We start from the raw sequence: 23,759 nt of genomic DNA, 5'->3' as shown, positions 1-23,759 counted from the left end.
TTTTTTTTACATATAGATCAACCATTCTAACTGTTTTAAAGACATTGTGTGGACATTGAACGTTCTAGTATGGAAAAGGGGAATGTCTTTCTAGTAAAACTTCAGAGTCAGTAAAAACAGACGTTGTGAGTCTGTTTTTGGGGGATATTTTCACCTCTAGAGTAACCTACCTGATTGCCTGAGAAATATTGTGATCCTGGCCAAACTTGACCTTGTCTGGGAGAGAAGAATGTCTTTCTGGGAAATCTGCATTCAGGAAAAAAAAAGCTAAATCAGCTCTTTTGGGCATTTTTTACATCTAGGTTAACCTACCTGAACGCCTGTAGAAATTGTGTTGATATTAAAGGTGCTCTGGTCCTGGTAGAAGGGAATGTCTTCCTGTGTATAAATGGCAAGTCAACAAAACCAAAAGGGATGAGTCATCCTTTTTGCATTTTTCACATTTGGGTAACCTACCTGACTGCCTGTGCAAGATGATGGAGATATTAAATGTCGTTCTGGCCTGGGAGAGTGATATGTCTTTCTGGGGAAAAAAATCCTGAGCCAACAAAACTAAATGTGCTTCGTTGGCCTTTTTGCATTTGTTTATATCTTGGGTATATCTTGCCTGTGAAATAATGCTGTTGATATCCAATGATGTTCTGGTCAAGTCAAGTCAAGTCAAATTTATTTATATAGCCCTTAATCACAAAAATGTCTCAAAGGACTGCACAGGATTACAGTTACAACATTACACAATTACCTCATCTTAAACCAGCAAACCAGCATGCGGGCAAGGAAAAACTCAAAAACCTCAGTGTGAGGAGAAAAGAGAAACCTTGAGAAAGGACCTCACATGTGGTAATCCCCCTTCCAGGATTGAACAGGGTGAATTACAATTAGCATTACTGTATTCAGAATAGTAAACACTAGGTAAAATGTTGAAAATGTCCGGAAAGAGCATGACATCAACGACGACGCCAGCTGGTAAATGCAGGGGTTGACATGCTGCAGGTCAGACCCCGGTCCGTTGACCCATCCCAGATCATCCTTCTCCTTCGTATCAGCCAGGCAGGCCTCAGAAAAAGACAGGACAAAACAGAATACAAGGTGGGCATCAATCATATGCTTTGGAATAGAAGTGTGTCTTAAGCCTCAATTTAAAAACTTCCGTTGAGGTTGCAGATCTTATCTCCAGAGGCAGGGCGTTCCACAACACCGGGGCCCGGATGGAGAACGCTCTCGAGCCCGCAGACTTCTTGGCTCTCGGAGTCACAAGTAGACCGGCATTTTCCGAGCGCAGACTCCGTGCAGGAACATAGGGGGAAATCAAATCGGAGAGATAAGAGGGTGCAAGCCCATGCAAACATTTATATGTTAATAAGAGAACCTTAAAGTCACATCTTAAGTGGACTGGGAGCCAGTGCAAGTTGGCCAATACAGGTGTAATATGCTCAAACTTTTTAGTCTTAGTCAAAAGTCTAGCTGCCGCATTCTGAACCAGCTGCAAACTTTTAATGCTAGACATCGGGAGACCAGAAAGCAATACATTACAGTAATCAAGCCGAGAAGTAATAAACGCATGAATTAAAATCTCTGCATCTGATTGGGACAGCATTGAACGAATCTTCGCAATATTACGGAGGTGGTAGAAAGCTATTCTAGTAATATTTTTCACATGTAACTGAAACGACAGGTTAGGATCAAATATAACACCTAGATTTTTGACCGAGTCACTATGGGTGATATTACATTTGTCTAGGTTCAGGGTAATGTTTGAAAACAAATGACGACAGTGAGCTGGACCAATAATCAACATTTCAGTTTTTTCTGGGTTAAGGCGTAAAAAATTATTTGACATCCATCTTTGAATCTCAGTAAGGCAATCCTCCAGATTTCTAAAACTTAAATGTCCAGTTTTTTCCAGTGGCACATACAGTTGAGTGTCATCTGCATAGCAATGGAAACTAATATTATACTTGCGGATAATGTCACCAAGCGGGATCATATAAATACTAAAAAGAAGGGGGCCAAGTACAGAGCCTTGAGGAACACCACAAGGGACATTAGATTGTTTAGAGGTCATATTGCCATAGTTAACACATTGCATCCTGTCTGACAGGTAGGACCTAAACCACGAGAGTACAGTTCCTGAGATACCAATGCGTTCTAGACGAATCAATAATATGTTGTGGTCGACCGTATCAAAAGCAGCGCTGAGATCCAGCAGCAGTAACATTGATGAGGCACCAGAATCTATTGTTAAAAGGAGATCATTGGTTACTTTTGCAAGGGCTGTCTCAGTAGAATGATTTGCTCTAAATGCTGACTGGACAGTTTCAAAAAGGTTATTTTCTGACATGAAGTCATTTAGCTGCTGTGCAACGACCTTTTCAAGTAATTTCGCAAGAAATGGCAGATTTGACACTGGCCTATAATTACCTAGGCTTTCTGGGTCAAGGTTAGGTCGCTTAAGCGTGGGTTTAATGACGGCAGACTTGAAGGCTACAGGAACAATACCCGAGGATAGCGATATATTAATAATATTTAAAACTGATGGTCCTAAGATCTCAAACAGATCCTTCACCAGTGAAGCTGGAAACGGATCAAGCAGGCACGTAGTTTGTTTGGCCCTACTGACCATCTGTGTTAGATTATCAAGGGACAATTCATTGAAACTGGAGAATGTTTCTAAACAACCGCTGACACAGTCCATACCTAGCACCTCCACATCTTTGATATAGGAGGAGGAAACAGAGCGTTCTTTTAAAATTTCATTCCTGATTAGTTGAATCTTTTTATTAAAAAATTCCATAATGTCATTAGCAGAATGAGTGCAACCATTTGGGTTAAGTTGTTGTCTGGTAAGTTTCGCCACTGTGTCAAATAAAAATTTTGGATTATTCTTATGTTCAACAATAATCTTAGAAAAATACGAAGCTTTAGCTGAGGCAAGAGCTACTTTATATTTCAGCAAACTGTCACACCAGGCCAGTCGAAAAACCTCCAGCTTAGTAGTGCGCCATTTTCGTTCAATTTTTCTGCAACTTTGTTTGAGTAACCTAGTTTCTTCAGTAAACCAAGGTGTATTCTTCTTGGGTCGGAATTTATACTTTAGGGGCGCCACAGAATCAAGATCATTTACCAAAGCAGTATTGAAGTTGTTTGTAAGTGAGTCAACAGACCCAGTGTACGAAGGGAAGGCTGCAGTTACCATAGGTAATAATTCTTTTAAGGCTAACACCGTTTTAGGGCGGATATTGCGACTGCTAAAGCCTATATTTTCCTTATCACAGTAAACATTAAACAACACCTCACATTTAACAAAATAGTGATCAGAGATGGCATTAGGATACGGTAACACTGTAACATTTGAGGCTACTACGCCACGGGTCAGGACAAGATCTAGAGTGTTCCCATCTTTATGAGTTGGCACATCAACTCTTTGATTGAAACCAAATGTATCCATCAGTGACTTAAATGCAATTGCAAGTGAATTTGATGGGGAGTTTATGTGAACATTAAAATCACCAATAATTACAACATTGTCCGCATACGTAACTAAGTCTGTTAACAAATCAGAAAATTCTTCCAAAAAATTTGAGTATGGTCCAGGTGGGCGATACACAACTACATAAATTGGTGTTGACATTAAGGACCTCATAACAAGTGCTTCAAACGTTTTAAAGCTAGTAGGGGTATTAGAAGTAAATTTCAACCTATTTTCCGATATAAGAGCAACACCTCCACCTTTTTTGCATGGTCGTGCCAAGTGCGCACTCACAAAGTTAGGGGGAGAAGCCTCATTTAACACTACAAACTCATTTGGTTTCAACCAGGTCTCTGGCCATAGAGAGTGGACTATTTTTTCCCTAGAAAAAAATGCTGAGTCAACAAAACCAGTGCTGAGTCAGCCCTGCAGACAGTTCACATAACATAACCTTACCTACCTAAGATGGTGGTCATATCTAAACTCCTCCCCCTTTCTTGGGTGGATAGACACACAAACATATACATATATATATATATATATATATATATATATATATATATATATATATATATGTATGTACAGTGCAGAAAATAAGTATCAACCTGGAACAAAACGACAGGAGTTACCTGAAAAGAGCTGGTACCACCGTTTCCAAGTTAATTGGATGTAATACACTAAAGAATGTCATGATTTTAAATCATGCATTGCACAGAAGCTTCCTCCTCTTAAACCAACACGTTGCCCGTCTTAAGTTTGCATATGACCATTTTGATGATACAGAGGAGTCATGAGAGTAAGTTCAGGGTGTCCCCTGCCCACTGCCCGATGATTGCTGGGATGGGCTCCAGCACCCCCGCGACCCTACTGAGGATAAGCGGTGTAGCTAATGAGATGAGATGAGATGAGACCGAAATAGAACTTTTTGGTCATAATTCCACGAAGCGTATTTGGAGAAAGAAGAATGAAGAGCACAATCCAAAGAACACCATCCCTACTGTGAAGCATGGGGTGGTAGCATTGTGATATATATATATATATATATATATATATATATATATATATATATATATATATATATATATACATAAATCTTCTGTTAATTATTTTATTCATAAAAATATATGATTGGATTTATTTCCCATATCGTCCACTCGTAATTTGAAGCATAGTATTCATCTTAATTAACACGGCCGGTTATCTAGTGACCCTAACACAGTAATATGAGCATCTTAAAGACATTAGAGCCTGACAAAACAGTTTTTTTGGGGTAGCCCACTGACAATTTTAATATTTGCCACATAGAAGAGGGTGCTTGCCACAACAGTCTCATAGAACATTAACAGGAGCTTTTTGCAGATGTTGAAGGACGGCAGCCTTCTGAGGAAATACAGTCGGCTTTGTCCTTTCCTGCATAGAGCTTCTGTGTTGGCAGTCCAGTCCAGTTTATTGTCCAGCTGCACACCTAGGTATTTGTAGGTCTGGACAAATTCTACACTTTCTCCTTTGATCGTTACAGGAACTGGGTGAGTTCTAGTTCTCCTGAAGTCCACCACCATCTCCCTGGTCTTGGTGGTGTTCAGGTGCAGGTGGTTAGTGTCGCTCCATTGGACAAAGTCCTGAGTGAATTTCCTGTACACCTGCCCACTTCTGATACATCCCACAGTAGCAGTGTCATCAGAAAACTTTTTAAAGACATTAGAGTTTGACCAAAAATTATTTTTCGGGGTAGCCCACTGATAATTTTAATACTTGGAAGGGAAATAAGCCATTAAGCAATTTTTCAGTCCATCACTTCAAACACCTATACTGGCTTCTTTGTGTTTGTTTTATGTAGCACATTAGGGGCGGCAGTGGCTCAGGAAGTAGAGCGCTCGTCTTGGGATCAAGAGATCGCAGTTCGAATCCCGGCTCCTCCATGTTACATGTCGAAGTGTCTTTGCGTAAGACACTGAACCCCTAATACCCCCAAAAAGCAGGTTAGCGCCTCACATGGCTGCACGGCCGCTATTGGGAAATGTGAAGCACAATGTAAAGCCTTGACTTGAAAAGCGCTGTATAAATGCAGATCATTTCATTTTTACCAGCTTGGTAGCCTAGACTGGGACCATCTCCGAGACTGGGAGGTCTCAGCCGAGTCATACCTTACAACATTGGTACTCATTGCCTCCCTGCTTGGTGCTCGGCATTAAGGGTTGGAATTGGGGGATTTGGTCACCTAATGACTCCCAGCAGTTGGGTTTAAAATGGCTGCGCCCTGTTTGGCTGCGTCTGCATTGGCTCGCTACAGTTTGACTGTACTGATCAGGTGTATTGACATTTGGTTCTGTGTGCATGGTTACACAGAATGACAATAAAAAGTAAAATTCTTCAAAAAAAATCCCAAAAAATTAAGGGCTATGGAACTTTTTGATATGCTTTTATTTTACTTTTTGCTCTTTTTTTTCTACCGCTCACCCTTCTAAATCCCAATCCTTTGAGGTCTACCACTCACCCTTTATCAGCTCAACACACTCAGGCTCACAAGTCTGCAGACACACAACCTCAACAAGCCTCACTCCTACTTGGCAATTGGTCGCAAGCCTTTCTTGCCGGCGTCAAGTATCCTCCTTTGCCCCGGATAAATCCTTTAAAAAAGTCACACATTTTAAATTACTCATGCAATGTGTGTGTTGTGTTCTTGTGTTTACATAGTTGAAGACATCAACCTGGTTGTTCGGGCATTGCGACTCAACACAATGTCCAAGTTAACGTTTGCCGATTGCTCACGATTTGATGCCTTACTGAAAGACGTATTCTCTGGGGTCCGTTTTACTGATGTGGAGGACACCATTCTCACCGAGGCCCTGGAAGAGGTCTACAAAGAGAATCACTTGGAGCCCATTGTTTCTCAGGTTTGTGTTTTCAAATTAAAATGGCCTACTTTTTGTTAATTTACTGACCAATTGGCACACATTACCTTCATTACATATAAAAGAATGAAAATCCTTTTCAAGCAATATAGTTTAAACTTAGGGGGCTGGATCCCGCCCGTTGGATGAGGTTATTGTACGTAAATTACCAAAAAGCTTTTTTTGGTATTTTTTTTTAACGTTTTTAAAAGCAGTATGAGAATTGAGGCATGCATATTTTCATTTATATTTCCCATTTTAGTTTGTTTATGTTTGTGGTGAGTTGGTTTTGATGTAAAGCTGCATTTATTCAACTAATAACAAAAACGAATTGTTAACACATTAATTGCAAAGCATTTTTTTCCATCCCAATGTTTGTAAATAGATCTGTTTTGCTTGGAAAAGATCCCTTATCATCTGTGGTTATAATTTGTAAGGTAGGGTTACAAATGAAGACTGCATGATAAATCATAGTACTAAAACCAGGCTAGATATTTGGTGTTGATGTTTTTTTTTTCACTAATCCGTCCCAACTAAATATATAAAGTCTGGATCCGGCCACCGAGCCAAACTTAGTTTAACATGCCTGGTTTAAACATTAAAAATCACATTTTTCCCTTTATCAAATAGAGATCCAACTAGAAGTAAGATCCTAGGCCTGAGCTCTAACCATGCCCAAAATTTGGGTCGGGCCTAAAATGTAAATTGTTTAGTCTGAGCCAGGCTTGCCTCTTGCTGACTTTTATATTTATATTTCTTTATCTTTGTGGAGGATGCGTGCAGAACAGCATAAACACTTGGCGGCACGTGCGCTCTTCAGCGAGAAGTGAGCAAGCGGCGGGGGCATAGTCGGCCAAAATCACCCTTACCTCCTCCTCCCGATTCCTTAGAAAACTTGGGTTGCTTCGGGCTTTGTCCCTGAAATCAAGTTAATTGGTTGGGCTTGGGCTAGTTCAGGCTTTTATACCCATGGGCCGGGTCGAGCCAGGCTGGATGTTTTAGGCCGGATCGTAACCTCTAGTTCCAACTATTTAATGGTTTGTTATTCTGAAGTTAGGTATTGGGTTACAATTTTAGAATGATATATTTATCAAAAATATAAGTTATGAATACAAGAAACTCCAAAACATGTGATAATTAGCAACAAACTGGGTTTTATTTTGAGATAGATAGAGTATGTCTAATTAGTACAGCTCAGTAAAACACACTAGCACAAGCAGCTAGCATCCTTTTCCTTCATTTGATTTACCCGCTATTCTGTATTTCTTTTTGGTCAAATACTGTACTCTGTTTTAAATGTAAACTAACAAAGTCTACCAGCTATTGCTGAGTGATTTTGCCCGAAAATAAAATGCCATTCTTTTGAAACAAAAAAGCTGAATTATTTTTCTTCTGTTTTATACAACTCCTTTTTTTTTTTTTTTTTACCTTTTTTCGGCAAAATTAAAATTACACCATAAACAAAGAAGTTCTGATTTTAATAGAATTATACCGGTAAACATGATCAACCTCTGAGATAATGAATAATGATGTAAGGTAAGTGGTACAATACTTAGTTGTTATTATGATGGGGTATTTTTTCCAATTCCTGCTGCCCCACAATGCTGTAGCTGGGATCTTATATATCTTATTTATCTTTTATTTATTAATAAGGCTACAAATGTCCAATGTTTTGCTGTTCATGTATCTATTTGAATTAAAATACGTTATGACTACAGAGGACAAAGATAAGCATTTTGTTTTAAAATAAGCGCCAAACTAGTTTTCTTTTTTTTCATAATCAACATTTTCCCAACAATTTGGAACTATTAGCGGTCAGAAACATTTCACGTATATCAAGCTGTAGCCATTTTTTGCCTGATCAAGTAAACAACTGGGAAAAACAGAAGCTATAAAAACTCACAAGGGTTAAGTTTTAGAACAGGTACTGGACTGTCTCAGAAAATTAGAATATTGTGATAAAGTTCTTTATTTTCTGTAATGCAATTAAAAAAACAAAAATGTCATACATTCTGGATTCATTACACATCAACTGAACTATTTCAAGCCTTTTATTATTTGAATATTGCTGATTTTGGCTTACAGCTGAAAAAAACTCAAAAATCCTATCTCAAAATATTAGAATATTTCCTCAGACCAAGTAAAAAAATAATTTTATAACAGCAAAACTAAATCAAACATTTGAAAATGTCCATTGATGCACTCAGTACTTGGTTGGGAATCCTTTTGCACGGATTACTGCATCAATCCGGCGTGGCATGGAGGCAATCAGCCTGTGGCATTGCTGAGGTGTTATTGATGCCCAGGATGCTTCGATAGTGGCCTTCAGCTCATTTGCATTTGTAGGTCTGGTGTCTTTCATCTTCTTCTTAACTATACCCCACAAATTCTCGATGGGGTTCAGGTCAGGGGAATTAGCAGGCCAATCAAGGACAGTGATGCCATGGTCAGTGCACCAGTTACTGGTGGTTTTGGCACTGTGGGCAGGTGCCAGATCATGCTGGAAAATGAAATCCTTATCTCCATAGAGCTTTTCAGCAGATGGAAGCATGTAGTGCTCTAAAATCTCTTTTTACACAGTTGCATTTATTCTGGACTTGATGAAACACAGTGGACCAACACCAGCAGCTGACATGGCTCCCCAAACCATTGCTGATTGTGGGAACTTCACACTGGATTTCAAGCAACTTGGATTTTGCTCCTCTCCAGCCTTTCTCCAGACTCTGGCGCCTTCACTCCCAAATGAAATGCAAAACTTGCTTTCGTCTGAAAAGAGGACTTTGGACCACTCTGCAACTGTCCAGTGCTTCTTCTCCATAGCCCAAGTCAGACGCTTCTTCCGTTGTCTTGAGTTCAGAAGTGGCTTGACCATGGGAATACGGCTATTGTAGCCCATTTCCCGGACACGTCTGTGAACTGTGGCTTTTGATACCTGGACTCCAGCTTCAGCCCACTGTCTTTGAAGCTCCCCCAAATTCTGGAAGCGGCTCTTCTTCACAATTTTGTTAAGGCTGCGGTCATCTCTCTTGGTTGTGCAGCGTTTCCGGCCACATTTTTCCCTTCCAACAGACTTTTTGTGGATATGCTTTGAAACTGCACTCTGTGAACAGCCTGCTCTTTGAGAAATTTCTTTTTGTGTCTTACCCTCCTGATGGAGGGTATCAATGATGGTCCTCTGGACAGCAGTCAGATCAGCAGTCTTCCCCATACTTGTGATTTAGTTTACTGAACCAAGCTGAGTGTTTTTAAGGCTCAGGAAACCCTCGCAAGGTGTTTCGAGTTAATTAGATGATTCAGGTGATTAGTTGAATAGCCTACTTGTATACTTTTTCATGATATTCTAATATTTTGAGATAGGATTTTTGAGTTTTCTTAAGCTGTAAGCCAAATTCAGCAATATTAAAATAATAAAAGGCTTGAAATAGTTCAGTTGATGTGTAATGAATCCAGAATGTATGACATTTTTGTTTTTTTAATTGCATTACAGAAAATAAAGAACTTTATCACAATATTCTAATTTTCTGAGACAGTCCAGTATATCAAACACATGGCCTGCCTTGTCCGGCCTATTTGAAGAGTTAATCCAGCCCGCCATAATTTGATCAGTATGTCAAAACGAGCAATTCTTTAGGTCATGTCTATCAAAATAGGTTTTTATTTATGAATGTTAACCAAAAATTTGAAGTTGATATACTATGACTGATCCGGCCCGTCTGAGAACAGAAAGTCTGCACCTGGATCCAGGGCCAGACTGAGTTTTAAATCCCTGCTTTAGAAGATCAGGAGGGCAATGACTAAATTGTGCATTTTTAAAACATTTGAAGCATTTGTAATAAAGTGATATATTGCATAGGTCTACTATCGCCACATAAAGACTGGGCCAGTACTTATACCAGCAAGGTATTGGTACTTTTGATAGTCGTTAATAAAGATATTGGCATCCTTTTAGGGATGACAAATTGCTATTGTTATTTAAAGGCATTGCATGAAAAGATATACCAGTTATTTTTTGCACAGGGAAAAAATATGGTCGAAATTATTCCAGTTCGTGGTATTGGTACTGATGATTAATCAAGGTATGGTATGCATATCAGTTGGATGATTAATTCCGGCCTGCCATAAATGTCTGAGCACGTAAAAAACAAGAAGCGAGTCTCTTGGTCGTTTATGTCAAAAGTTATGTTTTTTAAAATAATTGCAAACGAAATGTTCCTTCTGGCCGCTAGAGGACAGAGAACGATATATTCTCAGCTTTAGTAAGCCGGGCCTAGTAGTTGATCCGTTGTGGTCTACTCTTATTGTCCATGCATTGCTAAAACTTTTATTTTGCATTTCTTTTTTTCTATTCATTTCAAACCAGTACGACAATTAAGACAGAAATTATATATATTTTTATAGCTCCCACTTGTTTGTTGAATAAATGTGTTATCCTGAGAAAAATTGCTCGTCATTAATAATTATAATATGTACGGTATGCTACTAAATTAGGCTGAATGATCAAGCATAATACTGAAAAACTATGGTAAGCTAAATATTTTAAGTAGACGTCGTTTTACTGATCTTGACTGCCTGAGAAAAGAAAGTCTGGATCCAGACTGAGTTTGACAACTCTTGCCTACAGCATGTAAATTCAAAAATGTAAAGGGGAAGCATGCATGAAATGTGAAACTATTTTCTGTGTGTTTTTGTGTGCATAGCTCAAGAAGGTGCTGGAGCTGAATGAGCAGCTGAGGCAGCGCATGGGTGTCGTGATTGTAGGGCCCAGTGGAGCGGGCAAATCTACTCTGTGGAGAATGCTTCGGGCTGCTCTTAATAAGACAGGCAGAGTGGTAAGTGATTAATACTATTCTTCTGGGGTTTCAAATCCACCATTGCTAGTTGGTTACAGCTCATTATGGACTTCTTTATTTGGGGTTTAAATTGGAGACATTAAGTTTCTTATGAAAGGTCCTTTGATAAGTAAATCACACTTGTTCTCACTAGAGGTAATATCGGGCCTAAACCAATTATGCTCGCCCTGACCCCAGTCGCGGGTATATAAACCAGAACCCGCCTAAACCCGACGGATTTAATAGATTTGATAAACGTGCCCAGAATAAACCTGAAGATTAAATTTGTCGCCAAAGTGAAACTGGACAAAATGACACTAAAAATAAAATCGGCAGATTACAAGCTGCATATAGTGAAATATTTGGCCAAAAAACAGAAAGTGTGTAAAGCTTGTAAGCTATTGGCAAGAAATGGAAATGGCATCTGACGTGAGGGAGGTGGAAGGAGGATGCCACATGTCTTTTACCCAAACACTGAGGAGAAAAATCCATTTGGATTTAGTGATTTGGAGTTAAAGTAATAGTTTGGTAAGCATTTTCTTCATCTAAATAATAACTGAGTAAAAGTAAGTGCATGCTGTGTAGATCCACCACGAAGGAAAAAAAAAGCCAGACTGGCCCAACGTAATGGTTGACATTTTAAGCCCGGGCCTAGGATCTTAACTCTAGCTCTCACATATAAGATCAAAGTCTCACACCTGCATCATACTCTCACACCTGCACAACCATTCTCTCATAGAGACAAAGTCACAACCATGCACAATTCAGATTCAGATATACTGTACTTTATTGTCATTCTAGTACATGGGTATACAGAACGAAATGTCGATACATCTGACCCGCACAGTTTCCTTGAATGTACAGATATAAATAAAATGTTGTATTGAGTTGGAGTATTGAAGTACTAATAATATACTAAATAATTATGGCTATGTATAGTATTATACAGTAGTGCAAACACTACCATATTCTCCCATATACTCTGCTATATTCTCTCACACATACTATTATATTCCCATACGCACTACTATACTCTTTCACTTGCTACTATACTCTTATGCACACACAACTATGCTTTGACACACACACTACTATACTCAAACACACATACACATATTATACCCTCTCACACTGTATGGTATTATGTGTGAGAGTGTATAGTAGTGTGAGAATGAGTGTATAATTGTGTGTTTGTGTGTAAGTATAGAAGAATGTGTATGAGAGTATAGTAATATGTATGAGAGAGTGTAGTAGTAGGTATGAGAGTACAGGGAAATGTTTGAGAGAGTTGAATAGTGTGTATGAGAGTATAGTAGTGTTTTTAACATGTGTTTGCCTTTGCCTGAATAAGAGTATAGTTGTGCATGTGTGAGAGTATGATGTTACATGTGAGAGCAAATATAATTTACTTCTCAAAACGGTCTGACACTGTTTCTGCTTTTTGTTTTCTTATGGAATATGTGATGCTGTACAGTGTTTGTGCGTAGATGTTGTATGTGAAAGCAAGTATGATTAACTTCTCAAACGACCTCTCATAGTTTCTGCCTGTTTTCTTATGTTATAGGTAAAGCTGTACACAGTTAACCCTAAGGCAATGCCAAAACACCAACTCCTGGGACATATTGACATGGACACCCGAGAATGGGCTGATGGCGTCTTGACACATAGCGCCAGGAATGTTGTTAAAGAGTCCCCAGGTGGGAAAAACAATTGTTATCTGTGTTATTTATTTATTTATATGTGAATTCACATTTATTATATATGTCCTCCAAAGATGTAAGCTCCTGGATTGTGTGTGATGGTGACATTGATCCAGAATGGATTGAGAGTCTGAATTCCGTGCTGGATGATAATCGTCTCTTAACAATGCCGAGTGGTGAACGTATCCAGTTCGGACCTAACGTCAACTTCCTATTCGAGACTCACGACCTGAGTTGTGCCTCGCCAGCTACGATATCCCGCATGGGCATGATCTTTCTCAGGTTAGTGTTATGTATATGTTTTTATTGGCATTTTTTTAGTATATGCCCTGTTCCAACATTATGTTTCATACTTTTCAGTGATGAAGACAATGATGTGGGCGCATTAGTGAAATCGTGGTTGCGGAATCAACCCGAGCAGTGTCGCTCTAATTTAGAAAACTGGTTAGGAGATTTTTTCCAACGAGCTCTGGACTGGGTCCTCAAACAGGTAACATTTGCCACAAATTTACAGTAAACATTCACTTTACGTTTAAATATGGAGATGTGCATAATCTCGTGACTTTGAGGTCTTTGTATATACAAAGATTTTAATATTATTTTTTGTTTGTGATGTAATTTGCATGTATTTTTCTATGGCAAAAATATAATTATTATGACAACAATGACCGTACTGTCTGACAATTTTCGTTTTGTTTGAAAAGCTTCAACTATTCCTAAATTTCCCTTCCATTAAACAAAATATTTTGCACTTCTTGAGCTCCCATGAGACGGAACAAAAATTCACTTCACATTAAAAGGAGCAAAGTTTAACTACAGCGTCTTTGCCTGCTCTGACACCCCCCTCTCCCAAATTACATTTGAACAAGTCATGATTTGGTTTCAGGAACAGTCATTGAGCCTTATAGAATAATACAATAAATATATTAACATGCAGGCAACTAGTTTGTTTGGGATCAGAATGAATCGTTCACATACCTAGCGGCTAACAAATAGTGGATAGGCTATTTGACTCAGCGATGTCAAATTGCCTTCTCTCTCGCATTTTACTTTTGACATAAAATAAAAGACGATTTCACTCATGTCACTTACAACAGTGAATAAAGAATTGTGCTTATTTTCACTGAAGTACCATGCTTGTTTCCAATTGTTTCCCATTACTGCGCTCGTGTGTATACAAGTTGTGGTTGCCAAGTCCTTGCTTCTTCTTGCAAGAAGCATAGACTTGGACAATACAAGCATTGATAATGGATAGATATGGATTGGTAAAACTTGTGTATTTTGCTGCTTTATGCATAATTCTGATCTGGGGAAAAATGTACCTATAATTGTTGTACATGCCGACCTCTTGACATTTAAAAAAAACGATACATGAGATTGCGCATTTTATTTTACAGGGAAACATAATCCGTCTCCAGATTATTAAAAACACAACAAAAAATGACATGTGTTTGTTTAAAACCAGAAGTGCAAATTGCAATCATTGGAGCGTTTCAAAATAAAGCAGCCATGGACTAAAATACTAGTCTGGAGTCAAGATTGTTTTTGTTTAAATTTGAAAAAGTAGTAGATTTGAAAAACAAAAAAAAACAACCAAAAAAAAATGTCTGGTATTTATTCGTAGAAAAGCAAGCGGTAGTGTTGGTGAATATAAATTATTACGGAATTTTAGGGGGGAATGCATCGTACTTTAATCAGAAATATTTTCTTAGATTTTGTATGAAGTGATTGAAGAAAATTTAAAATAAATACTAAGGAACTGCCAAAATTTTTTTACTTTAAATTGGACCATAATAAAATACACTTTATTATTATAATTATTGTTGTTGTTGTTATTAAATTTGTGTTGTTGTTGCGTTTATTGTTTTTATTATTAAGATTACATTAGCTGTTAATTCCTAAAAACACATAGAACAAATTACAATGCATAAATCACTTTTCATTCCGACCTGGACAAATAGTGTGTAAACCACGGGTTTCAAACACTTAAAGACAGCTGAGGAACCTGCGGACCTGTTCTTCAAATAGCTTACCAGTGCTAGGTCATTGTTATTTTCTAGTAAACTGCTTTTATTTTACCCAACTTGCAATAATTACTCTGGTAACAACGACATAATAATAAAATGATAGGTTGTTATTTTAGAAATGCCTATCAAACTGGGTGCCCTCTGGACTAATTAATAACAAAAAGTAGCTCTCAGTTTGAAAAAGGTTGGAGACCCCTGTTGTTAACTGTTCTCTACATTTTGTCCACTTCTTGAGAATGATTTTGTGGTGGAGACCAGTATGGTGGGCACAGTACTCAACGGCCTGTCACATCTCGGTAGTGTGGCAGAACGTGGTGAGTTCATCGTTGGACTTCTCAAAGGCTTGGGAGGAAACCTAAACCTCAAAACAAGGCATGGGTTTGCCAAAGAGGTAAATACATGTTTTATTTATTATTATTATTATTCTTGGAATTGGGCATTACTATAACTTTAGAATTCAAAATATATCTCTGTTAAGTATCATAAATTCTCGACTACAAGAGCTACTTTTTTGCTACAATTTAAACACTGAGGATTTAAATACGGTGCAGTTTATTATTATTATTTTTTTTTTGGGAGGCACCAAGGAAAATGGCGAGCTGCTCAGTTCTACAGTGCATGCGTTCTAAATACAAAGCACTGTGGTAACGTCCTTTGAGAGAAACTAGTCCATGTTTTTGTCCGCATTAGTCATATAATACATATCAGGACCAAAACGGGATGTTTGACAGTGCTTTATTGAATATTTACAAAGTACTCACGATATCAAGAGTTTTTCAACCACAAATCAAGTCCTTATTTTAGACATCTTAATCGATCAGTAGTGGAAGTTACCCATCAAGAACTTCTCCTTTTGTATTATCCGCGTAATGTCAGTTTGCAGAAGTTTCCTTTAATCTTTGAGGAACGATAACAATGGAATTTTGTTATTTACTGCGGCAACCAACAATAACAGCAACACTAAAGACACATCCGGGTTGCAATCTGGCACAATTCTCCACAGCGTGGTTGCCCTGGCGCTGTTGTGTAGAAATATAGGCCTCACATTTTACACGTCGCAGCCCTTTTTCACATTGTCTTTCGCCGCAGTAGTAAATATGCTCTATCTTTGTCCTCTTGAATGGTCCCAAGTTGGAAAACAAGTGATTGTAAACACCTCGGTGCAAAACAGAACAATTGCGTCATTTTCTATTGAGGGAAAAGACCTGGCCAAAACTCGTCTAGTTCGATTACTTTTGTCTGTTGTTAATAATCAAAAGAAGGAATAGGCGATATTTAGTTTTGTGGCCAATGTCTTCCTAACGATTGCTATTGATAATCTGACGGTCCTGTCTGTCGTCTATCCTGACATGCAAAATGATGCCAATGGTATCTTTGATGTCTATTTTTACAAAGTTTAATGTAACAGGGTATAATAAATCATTGTTTCATTGCTAGTTAAAGTACATTTCAATATCGTATTTTAATGTCAATGTAAATTTCTATTTTTATGTATTTATTTCTAACTCTCTTTGTAACAGGGGTTACTTCAGAAATGGACTTGAATTAGTTTATTTTGATTTTCAAACGCCGGGGCGGCTTGTAGAAAGAAAATATTGAGTTTCATTCTTTGAATCATTTGGCTTTTATTCAGGTTTGCTCTGTAGTCTAGAATTTACGGTATACACATAATTTGTTACTTTTAAGTATAGATTTGAGGAAGTAAAAACATCTCCATTTACTTTTTTTAGTTGCTGACCTGGGCCAGGGAAACTCCTCCAAACAGCAAAATACCACTCGATACCTACTATGACCCTGACAGCGGCCATTTAGCTGCTTATACATTGCAGCGGTCTGATAATCTCAGACTGGAGCAGCTCTCTCATTTAAATTCACTGCCTGTTATTGAAACTCCAGATATGCAGCGGGCACTTGACTGTTTCTTTCCCTGGTTTGCTGCTCAACACAGACAACCTTTCATGGTGGTGGGACCAGAAGGCTGCGGAAAAGGGTAACACAAACAGTACACACAAATATAAGATACACCTGCTCAGTCAACTAAGTTGCGTCAGCAAATCTGCTTTTAAATCTGTTTAATTGTTATTATTGTTTCCATTTATTTATTAATAATCTATTTTTTCAATATAATAAGATAAAATGAAAGCAATACATTATTTATAAAGAGGGAAAATAAAAATTTCTAATTTAAACAGAAGCATGTTTATATGTTTAAGTAAGGTAGGATGTTTTACTAAAATGTCGCACTTCTATCCGTGTCAATTTCTTCTCTTATTATTGATTATCACTTATTAAGCGATAATAAATCCTAGAAACTCAACAAGGCACCTATTTACCCGAAGCAAGGCAGAAAATGTAAAATAAAAAAAAGGTTACTGTAGGTAATACACTAGGATGTCATGGTTTAAAAACATTCATTTGCATGCATGCATATACAGTATTTATATAATATATATATATATATAATATATATATATATATATATATATATATATATATATATATATTCAAAAATATTATTATGCTTTTCAATAATACAAGTTTATGAGACTAGCGGGACCAATTCAACCCGAGTGGCCTGTCAGGATCTTCCCATGGTATTGGAAACACTGAATTGTGAGAAATTGCTGAACTACCCAATTGGGAAAACACAGGGTCCTTTTACGAAGCTGATCATAATACATACATTTGTAGCATTTTTTGTAATACACTTTGAATCAGTGTACAGAAATATACACAAGGTTCCTAGTTCTTGTCAGACAGTATTTTTAAAAATAGCAAAACATTTTAACCCTTTTGAAAGCAACACACATTTGCTTTGCATTTAATTGCTTTTCAATGCAATATATGTCAAATATTTTAATCATTATTTAAGCAGTTTTAAAGTATTTTGTTTATTTGGGTGATTCTAAAAAATGTGACTGATAATAACTTCTGTAGCTTGTTTTGTAACTTCAGAATCAGAATTGCATTAATTATTATTGAGTCGCTAAAACTAAATTAGAGTTGCACTCCAGTTGGCAAAATATACAAATATAAAACAATAAAAAGAGTATTGACCTTTAATCTAAAGTACTCATGTTTATTTAACCTTTATGTTATGTGTATGTACTCACACAAAATATAAACTATATAGCGATAATGCAGTAATTAACAATTTATTAATTTTGATAGGATTGCATTGGTGCTCTCCAAAGGTCAGAACGCTTTCAACCTGTATTGGCCACAGACTGTGATAAAGGCCTACGCAAATACTTTTGTTTTGACTTGAATCAAACATAACTGAGGTGCCGGTACAGTCACCTATCGTTATTATATTTGGTTCAAGGCTTCAAAATTTGAAAGTAGCCTTGAGGTAATTTTTTTCAAAAGTAAATGTAATTTAGCCTTATGACAGAATTAATGCATAAAACTTTGCTTAGTTTTTCAGTGGTGTCTCACTTGCTTGTCCTTTACTGCTCACGTGTTTTTCCTCACTTTGCTGAAGGTGTCAATGTCTTGGTCAATGTTAAGGTAATAGGTAAAAAATATCAGACATTATTTGTTTTGCCTCCAATTCTTTTTTAATTCCCCTTTGTTTGCTTCCTCCTACTCAGACTTTATCATGGAGATGTCAGATTTTCTTCTCTTTTATGATCATCTTAACTACCTGAAGTAAAACAAGTCCTGTTTCATCTTTCTTCCCATCTAGAATGCTCCTGCGTTATGCTTTCTCTCGGCTCCGGTCCACCCAAGTGGCGGTTGTCCACTGTAGCGCCCAGACCACCTCTCGCCACGTTCTCCAAAAGCTCAATCAGACCTGCCTGTTGTTAAGCTCCAACACCGGTCGAGTCTTCAGACCAAAGGACTGCGAAAGCTTGATTCTCTACTTAAAAGACATCAACTTACCTAAACCTGACAAATGGGGAACAAGCAACCTCATTGCCTTCCTGCAACAGGTACACTTACAATAATCCCTCGTTTTTCGCCGGAGTTGCGTTCAAAAAATGACCAGCGATAGTCAAAATCCGGAAAGTGGAAACTCTTTTTTTACAATCATAATATGGCCGTGCGCCAAGGCGGATGGTGCGAGGGCGTTGGTAGCGACTCTGGACACGCACATGGCCCTTCTCGCGGATCTCCTCAGCTGCATAGGCGGATGGTGTGAGGGTGTTGGTGTGGCGGGTGTTGACAGTGACTCATGGTGCAGGGCACCCCCCAAGAACCTCCCCAGCAGTCGATGCCTCAATGCATTTGCAGCCTCCATACTTTTTACAGGAATACTTGGCTCGGCCCAAATAACATCTGAAACTGAGTTCGAACAAAATAAACAATAACCACATAAATGTTTTATTTGATGTTTTACACCCTCTATGTGACCATTTTGAATACAAATGTGCACCTAAAAAGAAAAAAATCAATTGAAAAGCATAACGCTAATTGTTTAAATTACGGGGGCAATTTGATCTTGGGGCACTTTTAAATATGATAGATAGATAGATAGATAGATACTTTATTCATCCCCTAAGGGAAATTCACATTTCCAGCAGCATCCCTGAGCTGAGAACAGTACAATAATAAAGCCAAAAGAATACAATATACAAATACCCAGTGTGACGTGCAAATGCCCACTGTAGCGTGTTATATAGAGTAACTAAATAGTGCTACACAGAATACATATTGCAGTAAGATTCGGTAATATCCAATGTAGGTGGTGTGGTTTAATGTGGGCCTTTACTCTGCCGGGTGGAGTTAAAGAGCCTCATGGCATGAGGAAGAAAAGATCTCTTCAGTCTGTCCGTAGTACAAGACAGTGACAGCAGTCTGTCGCTGAAACTGCTCTTCTGTCTGGACATCTAAAACTTCACAAGATGTTTCACACCAAATTCAGGCCCTAACTTGTCAAAATATACAGGATTTTGACATTTTAATTATTTCTGACATTATTAAGGACATAAAAGAACATCCGGTAAATTAAGAAAGCTTTTAATGTCGATGCAGACATGAAAAGTTCAAAGACGTTCAAAGTGAGCACCATTTGTCACACGACACTCGTCAAGCTGATAATTACATTTTTGCCAAACGTGTCCCAGCATTGCATTGCCAATGGTTGCAGCAGTTTCGGTAATTCATTCCTATAGAACATCCAAGTGTCTACAGACATATATGTACATACAGTGCATCCGGAAAGTATTCACAGCGCTTCCCTTTTTCCACATTTTGGTATGTTACAGCCTCATTCCAAATTGTATTAATTTAATCTCTTATCTCATAATTCTCCACAAAATACTCCATTATGACAATGTGAAAAAGTTTTTTTTTTTTTTTTACTTTTTTTGAATTTATTAAAAATAGAAAACTAAGAAATCACATTTACATAAGTATTCACAGCCTTTGCCATGAAGCTCAAAATTGAGCTCAGGTGCATCTTTTTTCCACTGATCATCCTTGAGATCTTTCTACAGCTTAATTGGAGTCCACCTGCAGTAAATTCAGTTGATTGTACATGATTTGGAAAGGAACACACCTGTTCTATATAAGGTCCCACAGTTGAGTGTGCATGTCAGAGCACAAACACCAAGCATGAAGTCAAAAGAACTGTCTGTAGACCTGCGAGACAGGATTGTCTTGAGGCACAAATCTGGGGAAGGATACAGAAAAAATTCTGCTGCTTTGAAGGTCCCAATGAGCACAGTGGCCATTATTCGTAAATGGAAGACATTTGGAACCACCAGGACTCTTCCTAGAGCTGGCAGGCCTTCTAAACTGAGCGATCGGGGAAGAAGGGCTTTAGTCAGGGAGGTGACCAAGAACCTGATGGTCACTCTGTCAGAGCTCCAGCGTTCCTCTGTGGAGAGAGGAGAGCCTTCCAGAAGGACAACGATCTCTGCAGCAATCCACCAATCAGGCCTGTATGGTAGAGTGGCCTGACGAAAGCCACTCCTTAGTAAAAGGAACATGGAAGCCCGTCTGGAATTTGCCATAAAGCACCTGAATGACTCTCAGACCATGAGAAACAAAATTATCTGGTCTGATGAGACAAAGATTGAACTCTTTGGTGTGAATGCCAGGCGCCATGTTTGGAGGAAACCAGGCACTGCTCATCACCAGGCCAATTCCATCCCTACAGTGAAACATGGTGGTGGCAGCATCATGCTCTGGGGATGTTTTTCAGCAGCAAGAACTGGCAGACTAGTCAGGATAGAAGGAAAAATGAATGCAGCAATATATAGAGATATCCTGGATGAAAACCTGCTCCAGAGCGCTCTTGACCTCAGGCTGGGGCGAAGGTTCACTTTTCAGCAGGACAACGACCCAAAGCACACAGCCAAGATCTCAAAAGATTGGCTTCAGAACCACTCCGTGAATGTTCTGGAGTGGCCCAGCCAGAGTCCAGACTTGAATCCGATCGAACATCTCTGGAGAGATCTGAGAAATGGCTGTGCACAAACGTCTCCCAGGTGCATCTTTTTGAGCTTTTTTGAGCTTGAGACTTATTGCAAAGAAGAATGGGCAAAACTGCCTAAAGATAGGTGTGCTAAACTTGTGGGATCATATTCAAAAAGACTTGAGGCTGTATTTGCTGCCAAAGGTGGATCAACAAAGTATTAAGCAAAGGCTGTGAATACTTATGTAAATGTGATTTCTTAGTTTTCTATTTTTAATAAATTCAAAAAAAGTAAAAAAAATGTGGAAAAAGTGAAGCGCTTTCATTTCCGGATGCACTGTATATATCTGATAGAGTGAGAGAAAGAGAGAGAGAAAGACAGAGAGAGAGAGAGAGAGAGAGAGAGAGAGGGAGAGAGAGTATAAATTGTGTTTTATTTTAAGCCTTACTACTACCCTTTTTACATATAGAACTGTGACCTTTTTTAAAATCAACAACCTCTCCACAATTTCGGAATATCCTGATATTTATAGTGTTGTCATGCTTGTATGTTGTTATAACCCAACAGATTTGTTTCTTACTTCTTTTTATTACACTTTTATTCTCTAGGTGCTTACATATAAAGGCTTCTATGATGAGAATCTAGACTGGGTGAGCCTGGAAAATATTCAGGTTGTGGCCTCCATGTCAACAGGCGGTGCTGTTGGGAGTCATTTGCTTACATCTCGTTTTACATCGATAGTTCGCATCTGTACTATAGAGTAAGTGCAGTGGCAATTGTGAATCTTTTATGGCTATCTTCCCAACATCAACCTCATCATAATAAATGTTCTCTTTTTCTGCCTATATTTTCTCTGAATCTGCTTTGGTCCTTTAGCTATCCAGACAGGGAACAGCTGCAGACTATCTACTCTGCATACCTGCAGCCAATTCTCCAGCATAGCCTTGGTTGCCAAGTGTCTTGGGCCAGCACTGGGAAAATACACCAGCTGGCTGGCACGCTGGTGCGGCTCTATGAACAGGTGATAAATTGGACATTGATGTCAACATCTGTATATGCAAGGTTTTTTCCTGAATTATTAAAACACTAATGAGTACAAACCTAATTAGATGTTTTCAACATTGAAAATAGAAGAAAATTGTCTTTGACATTGCAGTAAAACAGCCGATCGAAAACCTTTAGGAGATATCAGGCCCTACCATTATCATACGCACATTCATTTAGAGTAAAAAAAGACATGTATATAGGTTTTCAATCAGATTTGTGACTGAACCACGATGTATTTATTTTAATCATGTCTATCATGTAGCTGACGGTGTCATTTGAAAGAGGAGTCTGTAATAATTTAGTTTGGCCGCTGTTTTCTGTGCTATGTTTTCTAAACGGATGGACCCGAATGCAGAGACGTGAGATGAAAGCATTTTACAGAGTTTATTAATAGTTGAGTGAAGGCAGTGTGAGGCAGAGAGTGGGCTGGCCAGGAAACCAGAATGACTGTAACCAGATCAGGGGAGACAAGTAGAAACAGGAAACAAATCTTGGTCAGAGCTGTGGTCCAAGGCAGGGATACAAAATATTGTCAGAACGGAATTAACCAGCTAAGGCCACGCTTTTATAGAGGGTTGATGAGCTGATGTGTTTTGTCACAGCAGCAACCAAATAAAGAGCAGCACAGCGCACAAACAAGCCCCTAGAACATGACACTGAGTATCATTTTTGCCATTTTGAAAGCATCTGGCTTCACAAGTATTTCACCAACGTTGGGTGCTTTGCCCTGCTTTGCGATCATGTACGCAAATCCATATGATGCTATAAAGATCAGTACATATCCAAGAGCAGGCAGAGTGGCTTCATCATCATGTATTGCTCTCTTTACCTTGAATTCTAGCAACCATCGAGTTCCTATATCCACCATCCCAAGGCAGCTTTTCGAAGTGTCCCTTCAGTTTAGCTGGCGCCAGGCGAGAAATGCTCAACTTCGCGTTGACAATCATGCACTCTCTGTTTCCCATCCCGTTCTGTAACACAAGACAATCCATACTCTACAATGTAGAGTCTACATCTTTGTGCGACCACTTTCGTTTTTACTCGACATAGTATGGATTGATATAACAAATAACACAACTTACTACAATGACATTCACACATTGGATCACTTTTGAGTGTGCCAAATACAGTGTCGCTTATAATGGTGTAGCAAAGCCACGTGATCTTATTCAGCCATATAATATGTTAATGACATTTTCTTTGCAGCCTTGGTGTGTAGGGTTTACCTAGGAAGGTCAAATTTACAAAGGGGGCTTTTGTTTTTTTGTTATTGTTATGTATTTTCTTAAATTATTCAATCGACATGGAAAAGAGCATTGTGCTTCCATCTAAGCCTCAAAGATGTTTGCATTTCCCTAAAATTTGTCAAGTCATGTGAATTGAATGCATTTTGTTAATATTTGCTCGTTATCCAAATGTTAACAGGCTTAT

General features: G+C 38.4%; 1 protein-coding gene across 1 annotated transcript in view; it reads left to right on the top strand.

Annotated features, from left to right (window-relative positions):
* dync2h1 (dynein cytoplasmic 2 heavy chain 1) overlaps positions 1–23,759 on the top strand; it is a 166,120-nt gene that overhangs the window by 55,844 nt on the left and 86,517 nt on the right. Inside the window, exons 40-49 of the mRNA XM_088345324.1 lie at positions 6,164–6,363; positions 11,058–11,189; positions 12,754–12,886; positions 12,964–13,171; positions 13,250–13,379; positions 15,152–15,307; positions 16,647–16,906; positions 18,605–18,851; positions 21,890–22,041; positions 22,158–22,302. Coding sequence (XP_088201450.1) covers positions 6,164–6,363; positions 11,058–11,189; positions 12,754–12,886; positions 12,964–13,171; positions 13,250–13,379; positions 15,152–15,307; positions 16,647–16,906; positions 18,605–18,851; positions 21,890–22,041; positions 22,158–22,302 — 1,763 coding nt within the window. The remainder of the gene's footprint in view (positions 1–6,163; positions 6,364–11,057; positions 11,190–12,753; positions 12,887–12,963; positions 13,172–13,249; positions 13,380–15,151; positions 15,308–16,646; positions 16,907–18,604; positions 18,852–21,889; positions 22,042–22,157; positions 22,303–23,759) is intronic.

Source organism: Urocampus carinirostris, chromosome 10 (assembly GCF_059441175.1).
Source record: "Urocampus carinirostris isolate Australia breed hairy pipefish chromosome 10, RoL_Ucar_1.0, whole genome shotgun sequence".
In the NCBI taxonomy this organism is placed as follows: domain Eukaryota; kingdom Metazoa; phylum Chordata; class Actinopteri; order Syngnathiformes; family Syngnathidae; genus Urocampus; species Urocampus carinirostris.
The sequence above is the reverse complement of the archived record's forward strand: the minus strand, read 5'-3'. Positions and strand labels throughout refer to the sequence as shown.